Source organism: Branchiostoma belcheri, unplaced genomic scaffold (assembly GCF_001625305.1).
Source record: "Branchiostoma belcheri isolate BF01 breed outbred unplaced genomic scaffold, Haploidv18h27 scaffold54, whole genome shotgun sequence".
Taxonomy (NCBI): Eukaryota; Metazoa; Chordata; class Leptocardii; order Amphioxiformes; family Branchiostomatidae; genus Branchiostoma; species Branchiostoma belcheri.
The window spans coordinates 631,234-645,797 of record NW_017804176.1 but is presented as its reverse complement, the minus strand read 5'-3'; the positions used below and the strand labels follow the sequence as shown (position 1 = coordinate 645,797).

Here is a 14,564-nt window from a genome sequence, read left to right as displayed (position 1 = left end):
GGAAGCGACAGGGTGTTTCTGACTGAATACCTCCGGGGTATCTTTCCAGTACTTACACATGGACAATGCTAGCCTGACAGGGGATCTCAAAAAAGAGAAACTTTCCAGCGAAATGAAAGGCTCCCCTCGGCTTGTCCTAGATTTAGGTACACTTCAGCAGGCGGCCCTTCCAACCAATCATTTGAAGAGTCAATCAAAGTATAGCTACTGTGACTTATACGGCTTCAAAACTTGTAACAAATGCTTGAGTGGAGGCTAGGCTGTTCCATTTTGGTTGTTTGTTTAAGGGGGACACTGATGTCAAACTACACAAAAAAGGTAGTAAAAGTTGGTTTTGTGCACGTGTGACACACACACATACACAAAACCACAAAAATCTTCTTGTAACAGTAAAAATCCTGACAATTTTATGCTAAGAAAGATACCTTTAAAGCCACTACATTTCCATTGCAGTTACAAAGCATGTTGCCAGGGGGCCCAAAAATCTTATCATTCTTGACAAGGTCAGACCTAAGTACATCCCGAATGCCATTAGAATTCATCCCCAGGTCTTGGGCTATGCCATCTACAAACCAATGGTACCCTAATGCTCCTTGATGGAGGTAATAAAATAAATGAGTCCCCTTACTAAAACAGGAAGTGCTGTGCATTGGGTTGGAAGTCCCTAAGTTGTACTGTCCTTTTAACTAGGGATAATGCAATAAGCCAGCTGGCTAACCTTGGCCTTATAATGTTAATGTCTGCAATGCTACAGCTGAACCAATGAATAAGTAAGATAAAGGTGTGGACTGACTAAACAGAAAAGTGTTATGAGTTTGATATGAAGTTTTATTGCCCTTTTAGCACTAGCTCTGCACACCTATCAGTTTCAGTTCTATTGTTCAGCCAGGTGAATACATCTCCGATCTAGACCATGACCTCAGATGATCCTTTTTTGTAGTGAACAACGGTCACATATGCAATGCTTGCAACCTTAACCAATAAATAAGTAAGACACATACATGCACTCAGTAGACAGTGAGTTGATTCCAAGTTCGTCTGTTGTCCTTTAAACTAGGCCTAGACAAGTGTAATGGCCGAGGACTAGTTGGGCAACCTTGCTTGTAATTCAAAGTATGCAATGCTCGCAACCTGAACCAATATAAGGCCTAGGAAAAATGTTGTTTCCTGTTTCTCGACAGATGCCAGAAAAAACTGTAAGTTGACTCTTGCAAGGGATATAAATTTTTGAGCTGCTCGACCTTTTTTAGCGACACCTTAATGATGAACTGTTGTAAATCGGTTTTCCAACATTGACATTGAAAATATAAGTGTCCTCATTTAAGTTTTACGTTGTTTAACTGTATTCTATAAGTTGGATCACTACAGATTACTTAAAAGATAATCCCTACCAAATGACCCTAATTTTTTCAGGACTGAAACAGGAAACACAACATTTTTTTCCTAGGCCTAAGTAAGATACAAAAGTGAACTCACTAGACAGGAAGTGTTGTGAGTTGGGTCCGAAGTCCCTGAGCGCCTCCTCCAGCTGCTTGAGCCTGTCCTGTGCCGACACCTGCAGCAGCCGCCAGCGCGTGTTCAGGTCCTCCAACCTGTAGGGCAGGATCCACAGGTTAATCCTGATGCACACCGTCTCACGGTGGGGCGCGTACGGACACTGATACCCCGCCGCGCGCCCGCTGGGAAATACCGTGTGACCAGACATCGGCACATCCCTGCCAACGTAGGGCCGAGAGCACGCAGCAGCATCGACTAGCCCGCACGGGGACCTGTTAGAAGATTGGTCAATTTGTGAAGGGATTATGGGGGGCTTTGGGCGAACGGACGCGTGGGGACAATCAAGCTATCAGGCATCCCAGAAATCCTTAATCAAATGGGGTCAAACATTACAACTCCGGGAGCATCTTCAGTCCGGGAGGGAAGGTCTTTATGGAACGTTTTGACCTGCTCACCCTCTAATTTGGTCCGGACAACGGGCTTATTAATTTTGGGGTGGATAAGTGGAAAAGGGACATGTTGCCCTTACTAATAGGCCGTATGACCTACATAAAGGAAATCAACCTGCGCAAATTAGATCATTGGCTGCCATAGCTATCTTTAGACATCGTTAAAGATTTACTTGTAGTGTTTTAAAGCTATTCCCATTTCTATTCAAGTCGTGTAGAGGAGCTAGGCTCTGATGGGTGGTGACTACTGGAGCGGTTATCAACTATGAAAGACTGAACCCTGGTTAGGAGACACCCAGTTCAGGTAAGGAGGAACTTGGTTGTAGTATTTTACTTCATCTCAAATTTGCAATCATCTACTCATGGAATTATTTCGCTATTTTTCATCAGGTTCCTTTTGTAGCAACATTCAGCAATTACAAAATACATAATGACACCTGAACACAGTTGTCCATCAATATCATCAGTCCAACCAATAACAGTAACACTACACAAATTTTAGCATTCCTAATTCTATGGCTTTTAGATTCATGTGCAAAGTCTTGTTTCCATTTTTTGTTTGCAATTGCATGTATCCTTTTTCGACAAGGAAGGGCAAGGCTGTAAGATTGGGCTATCGGAGGCAGAAAGAAAACGAATCGGCTTTTTGCTGAGCCTGATTAAGCAGGAGCGATACAGGCCCATCCCCAGGCCTCTACATGGCCAACAATTAAACCGCTGTTCCCGGAATGGGCTTGACATGCCCTTGCTATTGATTAGTAGGCAGCAATCACCACTCTGCCAACTGGAACTATAATCTTTTATTTATGCCGCACATTTGTTGCTTAATGGTCACTCTGCGCGCCGTGTGTTTCGAAACTGCTCAACACCGGAAGATTAATTATTAATCCAATTACCGCAAGGATTCTTGCTACCACTTGAAGTGAGCAATGAAAATTTCAGGGCAGTGCAAGGTATTTGCATACAGGGCAAGTGAGAACGCACTCCTAGTAAAGAGAGCATGCAATTTTAATGCTGCTCTTCCAGAAGAGAATATTGAATCTGACCTGCAGCGGGGGAAACATTGATTGCAGGTGAACCATGAAAATGTGCCGAGGGAAAGCCCTAGTCAGGCGAACAAAGTAATTTTCCCGTGCACAGACACAAGACGCGAAGATGTAGTCGGAATCCATCCAGTTAGTTCAACTTGGGTGAGTATTGTTCACCTTAAGATCTGGATATAATATGTTTTCAGCTCTTTTACGAAATAGTCCGCAAAACTAGATGCAAAATGTTTCTTAATCTATGTCTCTGCTTAACTCTGCATAACTGTGAATGTAAATTCAACGTTATTATCAGTTACACAGGTAAAATCTGGTGGGATTGTTGATCGCGCCTCGGTCATTCTTTGTCCTTCTTGAATGTCATAACTGGCCAAGACATACATTTTGGAGGACAGTATGCCATTATTCCATTCTACCACTATCCTATGCAAGCTTCCTTCGTAAATGCATCTGTTTTAATGACAACTTCTGTACCCACCTGTTTAGGTTGGAGCTGGACAGCTGGACATCCAAAGGTTGGAAACTGTTGGCCAGGTTGTTGGTGTAATCCACGTTGTTCTGGATGGGTGCTATTTGTGCCTGGAATGCCTGAAAAACACAATTCAACCATTCAGACATTCTACCCTTAGTGAAGGTGAACTTGAGTTAATTGCGATCCACTTTAAGTGTGAATTTAGCTGCTATGAAAGGCAAGCTATTCTTATAGACTAAGTGGTTTTAGGTACTGTACCTAAAATGTACATGGATATGCTGAAGAAATACAGCAAAGAACTGCTCATTACTATCATAGAAATGGCCAGTGACTGCTAAGTTTGTGCTTTGATGCCAAAAAAGTGAGATGAGGTCTTACCAGAATAGCAATATCCAAGAAGGCAAAAATGAAGAGACAAAAACGTTACTATTCAATGTGTATCATTGTAAAATGCAGACTAAATGCTTAAGAGAAATTCATCAAGTGATATCTTTCAAATAATATAAGATTTGACACTGCAAAGCATCTTTTATTCGATGTATATATATTATTATGAATGTTGATGCTGCATACATGTGTTAGAGATAAACTAAAGATGACTTATTTATATGAAAGAAGAAGTTTCCCACCTTGACGTCGTCGATCTGATCCTGTAAGTTGTCGATGATGAGGTCTCCGACCGGCAGCCATGACGCCTTCAGCGTCTCCCCCTCATGCAGCTTCCCGCTTAGGTCGTTCATCGCGTCGTGCAGCTGGCGCAATTTCTGTGAAAAAAGAAGAAGAAGAGAGTGATAAATTTCTTTCTGAACTATCAGCGCACAATGAGGGTGAGGAATTCTATCGGAGAAACGGGTGCTTGAGAAGTAACACCTCGGCGTTGCCTATCTCTTAACGATTGCAGTTTCCCTTCTAATGGCGGCTATTTGGACGCGTGCCGAGGGCCTTATTACTGCACTTCATGATGGAAAACTTCCATCCATAACCAGCCAATGTCAGAAAGCTTTTGTTAACCGCCCTCAAGGAGAGGCGACGTTAATTTAACTCCTTCAATTTCCCACGATTAATTGATGTTTGCCGCGAAATTAGTCCTGGGGGGATGCGGAAAATATTCGGGGAGCCACATATCATTTCAATATGGGGAAGGTTATATAATTATCCTTCAGTGTTCAACTGTTGAAAACACTGTGGTAATAAATTCTAACTACAAAATTTGATTTGGTGTTGCCAAACTGTGCTGGAATTAAAAGAAAGCTGACAGTTAGTCAGGAAAATGAGCCATCCTGAGATCGACTAGGACTACAACATTTTATTGATCCTCAATCGAATTTCCTTATCCACTTGAGTGTGCACATGGTAGGTCATGGGAAGGGTAAGTACCCGGAGCTGTAAACGACAACACCGGTGGGTATTGTATCATCCTACCACAACATGACTCTGCATATGTAGAGAGGAGAGGCAGCAGAAAGCATTGCCAAGACCTATCATCAATTTATGATCAATAAGATTAATGAATAGATTGTAAATTACCTTTAAGTGTCTTTGCCTGTGACTGGATTTTAGGCAAGGGAGTACTTTAAGAAATGGCATGGAGAAGATGGAAGTGCATGTATCAAACCTCCCCTATATCACAGGACTCTGCTAATGCACTGTCAGGCCATTTGTAGTCCCTGCAGGTGCATGCATGGTCTCTAACAGTCGTATCAATTCTGTATCATGTGCCACAGTTCAACAATTCATGACTGTTATTAAGGCTGCACAGGTTGATCCTTTCAAATACGAGCAGCCTTCTCGACTTTGTAATACACTTTGAAGAATGAATGAGGTTATTTGTAAACATTGTACCAAAGATAGGGGGAATTTGTGGTCAAAGAATTCAAACCCTGCAGTGTGAATTCCATTTTGAAGAAAAAAAAAACAAATTTGTCCTTCAGTCAACAAAAAACAACAACAGCACAGACCTCCTTCCCACCATCTATAATGGTTATCCCCTAGATCACCCTAATATCATATGCCACTGCTTAGCTGAGAGAAGAATGGTTTAAGCGAGCATTTGGCAGATATTCAATCTACAGGTCACCTTGGCAGAACGCAGCAGGTTCTGATACAAGCTCAGCAGGCTGCAGGAATGAACAAGTGGCCTCGCGGCTGGGTGGCAGCTTCTCCATAACCAATCCTCAAAGATGGTCTATACCTGCTAATGGTCTCGTTTGCAGGCTTACGTCTCCTCCGAGTATCGATTCGGGGCCAGTTTCTTCTTACAGAAGAAGATAACTGATGATTTTGACGCTAATGTTCAAGGCCACCATCATTTCTTTCACGGTAATGACTGAATTGAACTGATTAAATCGGGGCCACAGCTTTTCTGGATGGCATTTTCTGAGGAAAATGAGTTTCAGGCAACCTTTGCCCTACGTAAAATTGTTCTTCAGACATGAAAAATCAATGACCTAAGATTGACTTTGTAGACATTTAAGTTGAGGACTGTGTCTTTAAAGTTTATGACCTATTTATACTGGATGCAGACATTACAAATACTACAATCATGAATGATGGATTTCCCTCTGTCATTTACATATCAATTGAGAATCAGATACTCATTTTTATAGAGATTACACTTGTCTTCAGACTCATTCTCAGTCACCGATGAAAGATAGCAGATAATATCTGAAACGTCTTTGACTCTTCAGACTTTTATCCAGCTGCTTGATTTATTTGATATTAAATGATATAAGAACACACAAAATCTACCATGTTGAAATTCAGACCTTGAAGATTAGCTTGGGATAAGAGCTAAAGGGCATTTCAATAAGATCAAATTTTTATGTATTAATTTTATTCATTGGAATTGCAACAATGCATTAGGCACCATTGCTAATATCAATTGCTATCATATTCCAAACATACACATCTACGTTGACTACATTAACCCTGAATAAGATTTACAAATGTGATATTTTAAGTTGTCTTTCCATAGTTAATGTTAACAGTGTTACAGGTATCAAGTCAAACATTTAAGAACATAAAATGTACATACGTTCAAGACGTCGTCTATCCTCTTCTGCCAGATGTCCGACCTGCCTTGGAGCTGCGCCCACTTGTCTGTCAGTGTCTTCACTTGTCTCTTCAGGTTCCTGGCGATCTCCTTAGCCTGCTCTTCCGGCGTCAAACCAACCTTGTCTTCTTCTGTGCTCAGCTCATCACTGAGGCTTGTTGCTGTGGAGGAAAAGACGTCACCAAAAAAGGATTAAGGGTTGCTTATTTTAAAACGTTTTGACTCTTACATACACCATTGTCACTTACATCTAACACAGAACAAGATCACTTGGTCTGAACAACTTGAACATCATCCTGTTTGCTTGCTTGTATACTATAATCAAATAGAGTACAGTATTGAAAATCTTTTATGTCTTGTCTGATGTTGTTAAGATGACAAGGTCATAGGAAAAAATACCCTTCTGTCTTCTTTGCAATCATGATAGAACATAACTTTTTATCAAAAAGGTTTGTCCAAATCTTTATCACAAGCAAACTCAACATGAAGAAGGGAAAATGGAAGACACGACACTCCAAAATGCTACACTTCTACTACACGTATGTTGGATGGAAATTCACTCTGGAGCAAAGCAGATAGACTTACCTTTGTTTGGGCTGGTATAGCATTTCTAACCTCAATCAAAGGACATTCACAGCTGAAGCAAGATGACTATACACCATGTCGATGTTAGTGGATAAAGAAGAAGTTGTGGTTAGACGTGAGGACAGCAGAGGTAGCAGCAAACCGGAGGGAGAGTAACGAGAACATGACCCAACGTGGCAGGAACAGCAAAAGATACGGGAACTCCAAAAAGAATTATAGTCCAGCACTTTGAGTAAACTAGAATCCCCGAACAGGAAAATTATGTGTGGACTTCAGGTTTTGAGGTAAATAGAACAGACAGGTCTCAGACAGTTTACCTGGTAGCAGTCAATTAGTTAGGCACAAATGTACATGAAAATGATCTAATTGCAGAGAAAACTTGCCTGGCAAAGTCTGATAAAAAGCCAACGGAAACATGACTAGTGAGGTTACACAAATCGGTCCCTTGTTTTGACTGGCAATATCCTCAGTTTACTATGTGGTGCCAGTTTCTTAAACAGGGTGGCACTTGTGTCAGAAAGTACCAATGTCAACATGCAAGTCCCAGCTCCTATCAAGGACTTTTCTATACTGTTCTCGCTCTTATCACTCTTAGAAACACAAGTGAACTTTTTCTTATAGATCACAATATTTTTTAAAAAGGCATGACAAGGCTTGAAATTACTTCAGCTGACAACAAAAACATTACCCTGATAAACTATCTGAGACCTGTTGTTAAAACCTGGAAATCACCCCCAATTTTTTACATGCAAACGTCCAAAGTACACCGTAGATATTGGCTCGTCATGAACCACTGAACTTAGAAAAGGAGAGGTGTACAGGTTGTTGGATCTCTGTTCCGTGCCACTACCTGTGAGGTCAGACTCGCCGCTGGTGTTGAGGGTACTCCTGCTGTCCTCACCTTGCTCCACCAGGTACTCCTTACCCGTCTCCAGACTGGTCTCGATCAGCGGCCTCTTGTCCTCCACCGACTGTCGGAAGAGCTGCGGGGAGACGTACAGAAACATTTCCCTCAAAACCCGCTTCAAAAGGACGCACAGGTGTAATCAAAGGTGCGGCTGTATTAGCCCTGGCAGGGAAGGAAAGGCCTGTCGACTGGCTGAATTCCAGGAAGGCTTTTAGCACCCATGACACCAACTTGGGATCAATAAGTGATGAACACGGAACACTGACACAGACAGATGCGATTTCCTTGTCCTAAGCCAAGTGACTGGGGAGGACATATCTTCTCAATGGCATTTCCTGATCTAATCATTCTTTTACTGTGTAACATGGCTGCCAAACGGTGCTATTTAGTGCCATTAGAGCCATCATATCAAAGACAAAAACTTTAATGTTCTACCTATCCATACATATACAGTGATGCTATTATATATATTTATAGACTCAGTGAAGATACAAGTATCATTACAATTAATACATCTCATGATGTTTTACCTTCCGATACATTCAACAATGATCTTGCCACCTTTCCACCCACAGAGCTAGTCTGAGAATCTCAGATCACTACTACTTGATGTAATCTATCTAAAACAAAGCCAGCAAAACTGAACCAGATTTAACCAGTACCAACTGAACAGTAGTAGCTCTACAACAAGTCCTTACCTTGTGGTCTGCTTGCTGCTGCTGTACAGTGTTGAGGTCCCCTCCGATTGGCTGCATGCGCGTGAGTTCATCCTCCTTGATGGAACACCATTCGATCAAGTCCTGCAGGGTAATGAGCAGCTGGTTCCACTGCTCGATATTTGCCTCCAGTCGTTGTCTGTGGGAGAAGACAGGGAGACGTCCCAGAGTTAGTCCATCCCATCTATCACCCTCCAGTACAGAGAATAAATGGCTGCCAGGATGATCCAATTGCGGAGGTCGTATCTCATGATTATGTCTGTTGTCTTTATCAGACTTTGGTTCCGCTAAGTGCATTACAAATGTACCTACTCAATGAGAAGCTATCATCATTGGTTACAGTTGCTCTCATCATACATTGTACCATGGATTTAGGTCCCTAACATTTCCCAACCTCTCTTTTACTTAGTGAACTTAGATTCTCCTATTAAAAGAAAACACGTTTTCAGATTAAAATATATAAACTATCATACAAAGACAACAATTCACCAGTTTAAAGGACATTTAGCTATACATATGACTAAATGATTGGCCATACTTTGGTGAAGGTTAGTCATCCAGGTAATAAGATATGCCAAAAAACGTTACTCAAGCAACTAGATATGATTTTGGAAAGGGTCATCCAAAATCATATCCAGTTGCTTGAGTAACTGTTTTTGTGTATTGGCCATACTTGTTTAGGTTGCTTGCACATTTCCACCACAAACCATACATACCTGATGTATAACTTACAGATGATTGGGCAAGTATGTTACAATAAGTCCAGGCCTGTTTCTAGACTCTTGTACATATACCTGTACCTGTACATGTGCCTAAAATTTGCCTGTACAGCTCCACCACAAACCATACATACCTGATGTCCAGCGACTTGCTCCTGAGCGCCGTCCACCGGTCATTCATGTTCTCCAGGCGGCGCTGGAGCATCTGGGCATCCTCGCAGTGCTCGATGCTCTGCAGGATGTGCCGCCCCGTGTCGTTGAGCGAGGACCAGACATCTTGGTGAGCATCGATCTCAGCCTGCAAGTCCTACAGAACAACAGCAACAAGCCGGTGTCAGGTCTAGCGTCACTCTTTATGCTGGCCTTTCTGTCTCTAATTGATTGTTTATTTGTTATGATGATGACAAGAGTTAAGCACATTGAATCTTTCTCATTTCTGATACTGGATAGCCTATAAGCAGAAGCTGGACTGAACAACTTGACAACAAACATAATCATCATATGCTGAACATCAACAAAAGCTTGTCTCTTTACATACAAACAGAAGTAGAACATTAAGCTTAATGATTGTAACACAAGCAAAATGAAAAACAAAACAGCAGTACAAATCAAGCTACAGGACTGTTACACATCTACAAGCTGGCAGCTGCTACAGCTGAAAAGGGAACAGATTCCAGCGGATCAAGAAAAAACAACAAACTTAGATGATGTGAGTACAGTACAGAGTACTAAAAAAAACAGTGTTACATCCAGTATTACTACGTCCAGCATTACGTTTCGGCCTCGACTAGTATCAACCGTACTGAAACAAACCCATGTCCTGAGAATTCCACTAGTTAGGCAGAATGTTAACAACAGCAAAACCATACAAACCATGTGTGAAAAGACAACCTGTGAAGCTGAGATCGTAAACGTACTGCCTACAGTTTTTTGACAGATTCCAGAAAAGAGTATTCCTCTAGCCAGGCCTGTGGTATGTTGCTATGAACCTGTACGGGTGGTTGAGCATTCTGCACCACCAACAAACTGCCAAGGAAGATCAGTAGAGTATCATGACTCTATAAGTGCCCTGGAAGAACTTCTTAATCTCACCTGGGTCCTGTTACCTGACATCAAAGAATGGAGAGTAAGATAACCTTGTTTACTGTCAACATGGGAAAATATCACTCTCTCTTTAGGTCAGGTAAGCCTCATGTAATGTAGAGAAAGTTGTCAAGTCTTATTGATGGAGGGCCTTATTGATTGAGTTAAAGTACGATGGGCCTTGAATCTAATAAAGTGTAGAGCCTCTACCAATTATGAAATGCTGCCATATTCAAAATTGTACTGTACCTCTCACCATCTCTATCTTTACACAAATACTGGACAAATTCCTACATCATGACTTCACAAATGTCCTGTTGAAAATTGTTCTTTTCCCCCAAGACTGGATCTAAAAATAGTGTTAATGCTTGGTATGAGGACCATGTTGCTACTGGTGTAGCTGGCATAAGCCAGGCATTTCGCAAACCACAAATCACGCGGAAGTTGCTTTAATCCACGCTGTACCTCTTTTAGATTTACTCTGGCAGGAAAAACACAGCTTTGTTTTTTGTCATCACTGAGGCTGAGGCCATGCCACAAGGAACGACACAAGTGTGTCATTGTTTGGAGTCATATTTATCCCCCTTTCCTATGCAGTCTTACACGTGCCATGTGTACGGGATTGAACAGTGTCAGCTCTACTTTTCCTTGATAATACAGAGGCTATGTCAGGAATCTGTTTGCTTTTGAAATTAGCTTAAGCAGAGAATGCCTTGAACTTCAGCTTGAAGAAAGTCCCAATGGTCACATGCTTATACCACTGGGTGGGAGGGTGGAAGGCTATACCTAAAATAGAGAAGACAACCTATCATTTTTACTGCCTCACTCGCATACAATACTAAACCCAAGCTGACAGCATTCGAACTTCCCTATCTTCAAAGTCAGACAGAAATCCGTGACTCGTAACATTCTGCGCAGTAAAGTTCGTGTAGCGCCTGAGGATTACTTTTCCCTGTAATGTCAACATTCGGTCAGGGTCACAGCTTTTCTGATGGAGCGCTCTGACTTCTCTCAGTCGGGACATCAGTAACTGTCTGGATGGGTCTTGGCCAAACACTGCTGTCACAGAACTATAGCAATCTAGGCATTCCCGGAGGGTTCTGTCAAGACCAAGCAAACCTAAGTGGGTACAATGGACAGTGGAGCCTGCAAAGAGAAGCCAACTTGAATCCCACCTATGCGAGGCATGCGGGAATAACCACTCAAGCTGGCCTGAACTCGGCTCACTTCTTCACAAGCTATTAACAGGTGCTACACAGAAAACCCTGTGTGAAAGTAAAAGATCACGAGTGAGAAATGTTTGGGATTTCACTCGACTTTTGAGGACCACACTGCTCCTAACACCTGAGTCATCTATGTCACAATTGCCATGGCAACTGATGCAGGTGAGCCTAATGCCCCATCTTGGAGCAGTCTCTCTTTGAGCTGTTGCCGCGACAACAGATGCGGGGCACACGTAGGGTTAATCCTCCACCATTTAGAACGCTGCAAATCTTTCACAGGATGAATTTTAGTCATCAGTTAACCGGTTCAGGTTTCAGCCCGTCACACAATATTGCTGAAAACGACCTCCATGGATGGGAAAATCTGCTCCTGTGAAGTTGCACATTGAGTGCTCTTAAGCTGTACAGGCAGGAGAGAGAAAATAATTCTTCTCACCCCCCCTTCTCTTTCTGACAACCTGCCAAGTCTACAGTGATGTCAAGCAGCATTCCTGGCCCATGCACAATTCTTGTTTTCAGAGTCAGTACTGTCATTGGTGGGCCCGAGATGGGAACCATATGTTGATGCAACCCAGGATCATCACCTTGAGGGTTGGAATGAACTTGGGTTTGACCCTCATTAACTGTTGTTTCTCTTTTAAGTCTCAAAGGAAAGCATTCCGAAAGACTCTGGAGGCAAGGCCAAACCCTGGTTGAGAAAACTTTTGTGGCCCTTTGTAACATAGACACTAAATCATCAGTACTGTATTGCATTTATTTACCTACTGTCATGCGTTTATGTACAGCAGTGTGAAATATAGTATAGAAAACCAAAAGTTCTTGGTCTACAGTTACATTACCAATCTGCTGCCTAACCCAACAACCAATACAAATTTGATTCCAAATGGCTACTCCTCTGTAGACTGAAGGTTACCGGTAATAGTGGCTGTGGTTCACATACTTCCAAGAATTCATCCTCTTGGACTCAAGGTGCAAAATCATTAATTTCACAAAAGGTTCAGTAAATTCATAAACTTGAGTGACTTTTTTCCACATTTCTGAAATATGCATCTTACAAGGACACCAAAACCTTACTTTTGAAACCCATACAAATTTTCATCAACACCTTTGAAGATAATAAACACAACACAAATGTAACAGTTCCTCCCTAACCAGCAGGCATGATCAGCTATGATCTTGGCTGACGTTGTTTGTACCCCAAAGGCTCGGCTACCATCAACAGTCTCGGCCAACTATTTCAGGAAAGCCTGCTTTGCCTCAAACAGGCACTTGACCCTGTCACTTAATGTGCTCAAAAATGTGTGTTTACAAGTTTCCCCCGCTGCCTGAGGTATTTTGGCCAGGCCACAATTTAATGTTTGACTGGCAAAGGACTTTCAACATTTTGTTTCACCAAGGACAAACTCGTAAAAGTTTAGTACTGTTGACTTTGTGATAATGTCTACACGGCTGACAACCTACTCAAGTGACACAGGCCAAGTGTCAGAAAGCAAAGTGACTTTCCATTCTAAGAACTCTTCGTGCTTCATAAATTACACCTGCTACACAAGACAGGCCCAGAATATGAAACACTTTATCTGGATTGTGCTTTTTCAAACTCTAAAACTATCTTTCCAGATCTTTGTAGTAACTTTAAGAATGCAACTAAAACCTGTAGCTACTGATCATCATCATGAAAAGCTACTTGTAAGAGCATTTAGAAATTGGAACTCTGAAGTACGTAAGTAAACAGGCTTTAGAGTGATTGGTTTAGAATGTAAACAGCTCAAGAAAGGTGTATCAACAACTTTCCGCCCACCTCTGACCAAACCAGGATGCAAACAATGGGATACAGCAACAGAACAGGATACACTGTTATTATTGTTCTGACAACTTTTCCTGTTTTGTGTTGAAGTCTGAAGTATTTGTGATGCAATAAAGAACTGAAGATTCTGCCCAAACAAATTTCAGTGGTGACATGAAAATTGTTCCTTCACAAAATATCACTGCTTAAATATGAGTCTGTAATGTCACACAAGCAGATTATAATGTGCCATACTTTTGAATCAGGATCATAAATCAAATCCTCAAAGAAGTTCTGGTGTATTAAACCTAGGTTATAGCATTGTCTTACACATGTTATCCTTCAAATCCTCGCCGACCCTGACAACCAGGAACCAATTTGCACTACCGTTGGTACGTGTGGTCTCAAGGCCAGGAAGAAACACTGAAACTGTCTACAGTCTAGCAAGTTTTCTTTTCCACATCCCCCACTGTCCTTGTCCTTGACTTCTCTGACAAAGTCAGGAAAAACAACTGACTTCCTCCTGTAACTTCTTGACACGTTGGGAATTTCATGCAGTTTTTTGTGTGGCTGTTCTAAAGGCAATTTGTTCCTAGTTTTGTAAAAAGTAAGATTTGAAAATCTAGTATCCAGTGGCTTTACATTTTCCCAAACAACCATTAACTGCCGACTCTATAATGGCACCAACCTCCCAAGATGATGAAGAGTTAGTAAAAGGCCTTAATCCCAAACACAACAAATGGAATGGTATCAAAACAAACCAAAAAGCCACATTGAAAATACTCTTAGTCTTAGGAAATGTTATTACATTAACAAAGGTCCTGTGATTTACATGTTGGGGAAATCCACAAAGAGGACCATGACAATTTATTGCGTGACATGTATGGAGTTTATAATCACAGCAAAAATGAGACCTAGTATGTCTTAAGTGCTTCTAAAAAACACCAAATCAAACCATTCAGTACAGTTTTTGAAGTACTGGGTGGCTGCCAATACTGCATGTGATTGTCACACACTGTGACCATCTTCTACTAG

The 14,564-nt window shown here is 41.6% G+C and overlaps 1 protein-coding gene across 17 annotated transcripts in view; it reads right to left on the bottom strand.

Moving 5' to 3' along the window:
* Nucleotides 1-14,564, bottom strand: part of LOC109481190 (dystrophin-like) — a 204,793-nt gene that overhangs the window by 28,980 nt on the left and 161,249 nt on the right. For 14 of the 17 annotated variants that reach the window (XM_019783695.1, XM_019783706.1, XM_019783708.1 and 11 more), the window contains 7 exons: nucleotides 9,575-9,747; nucleotides 8,704-8,860; nucleotides 7,949-8,081; nucleotides 6,496-6,674; nucleotides 4,091-4,225; nucleotides 3,468-3,577; nucleotides 1,477-1,592 (listed from right to left, as the gene is read on the bottom strand). In XM_019783695.1, the coding sequence (XP_019639254.1) occupies nucleotides 1,477-1,592; nucleotides 3,468-3,577; nucleotides 4,091-4,225; nucleotides 6,496-6,674; nucleotides 7,949-8,081; nucleotides 8,704-8,860; nucleotides 9,575-9,747 (1,003 nt within the window). The remainder of the gene's footprint in view (nucleotides 1-1,476; nucleotides 1,593-3,467; nucleotides 3,578-4,090; nucleotides 4,226-6,495; nucleotides 6,675-7,948; nucleotides 8,082-8,703; nucleotides 8,861-9,574; nucleotides 9,748-14,564) is intronic. The other 3 variants (XM_019783701.1, XM_019783709.1, XM_019783700.1) reach the window with 2 other exon arrangements.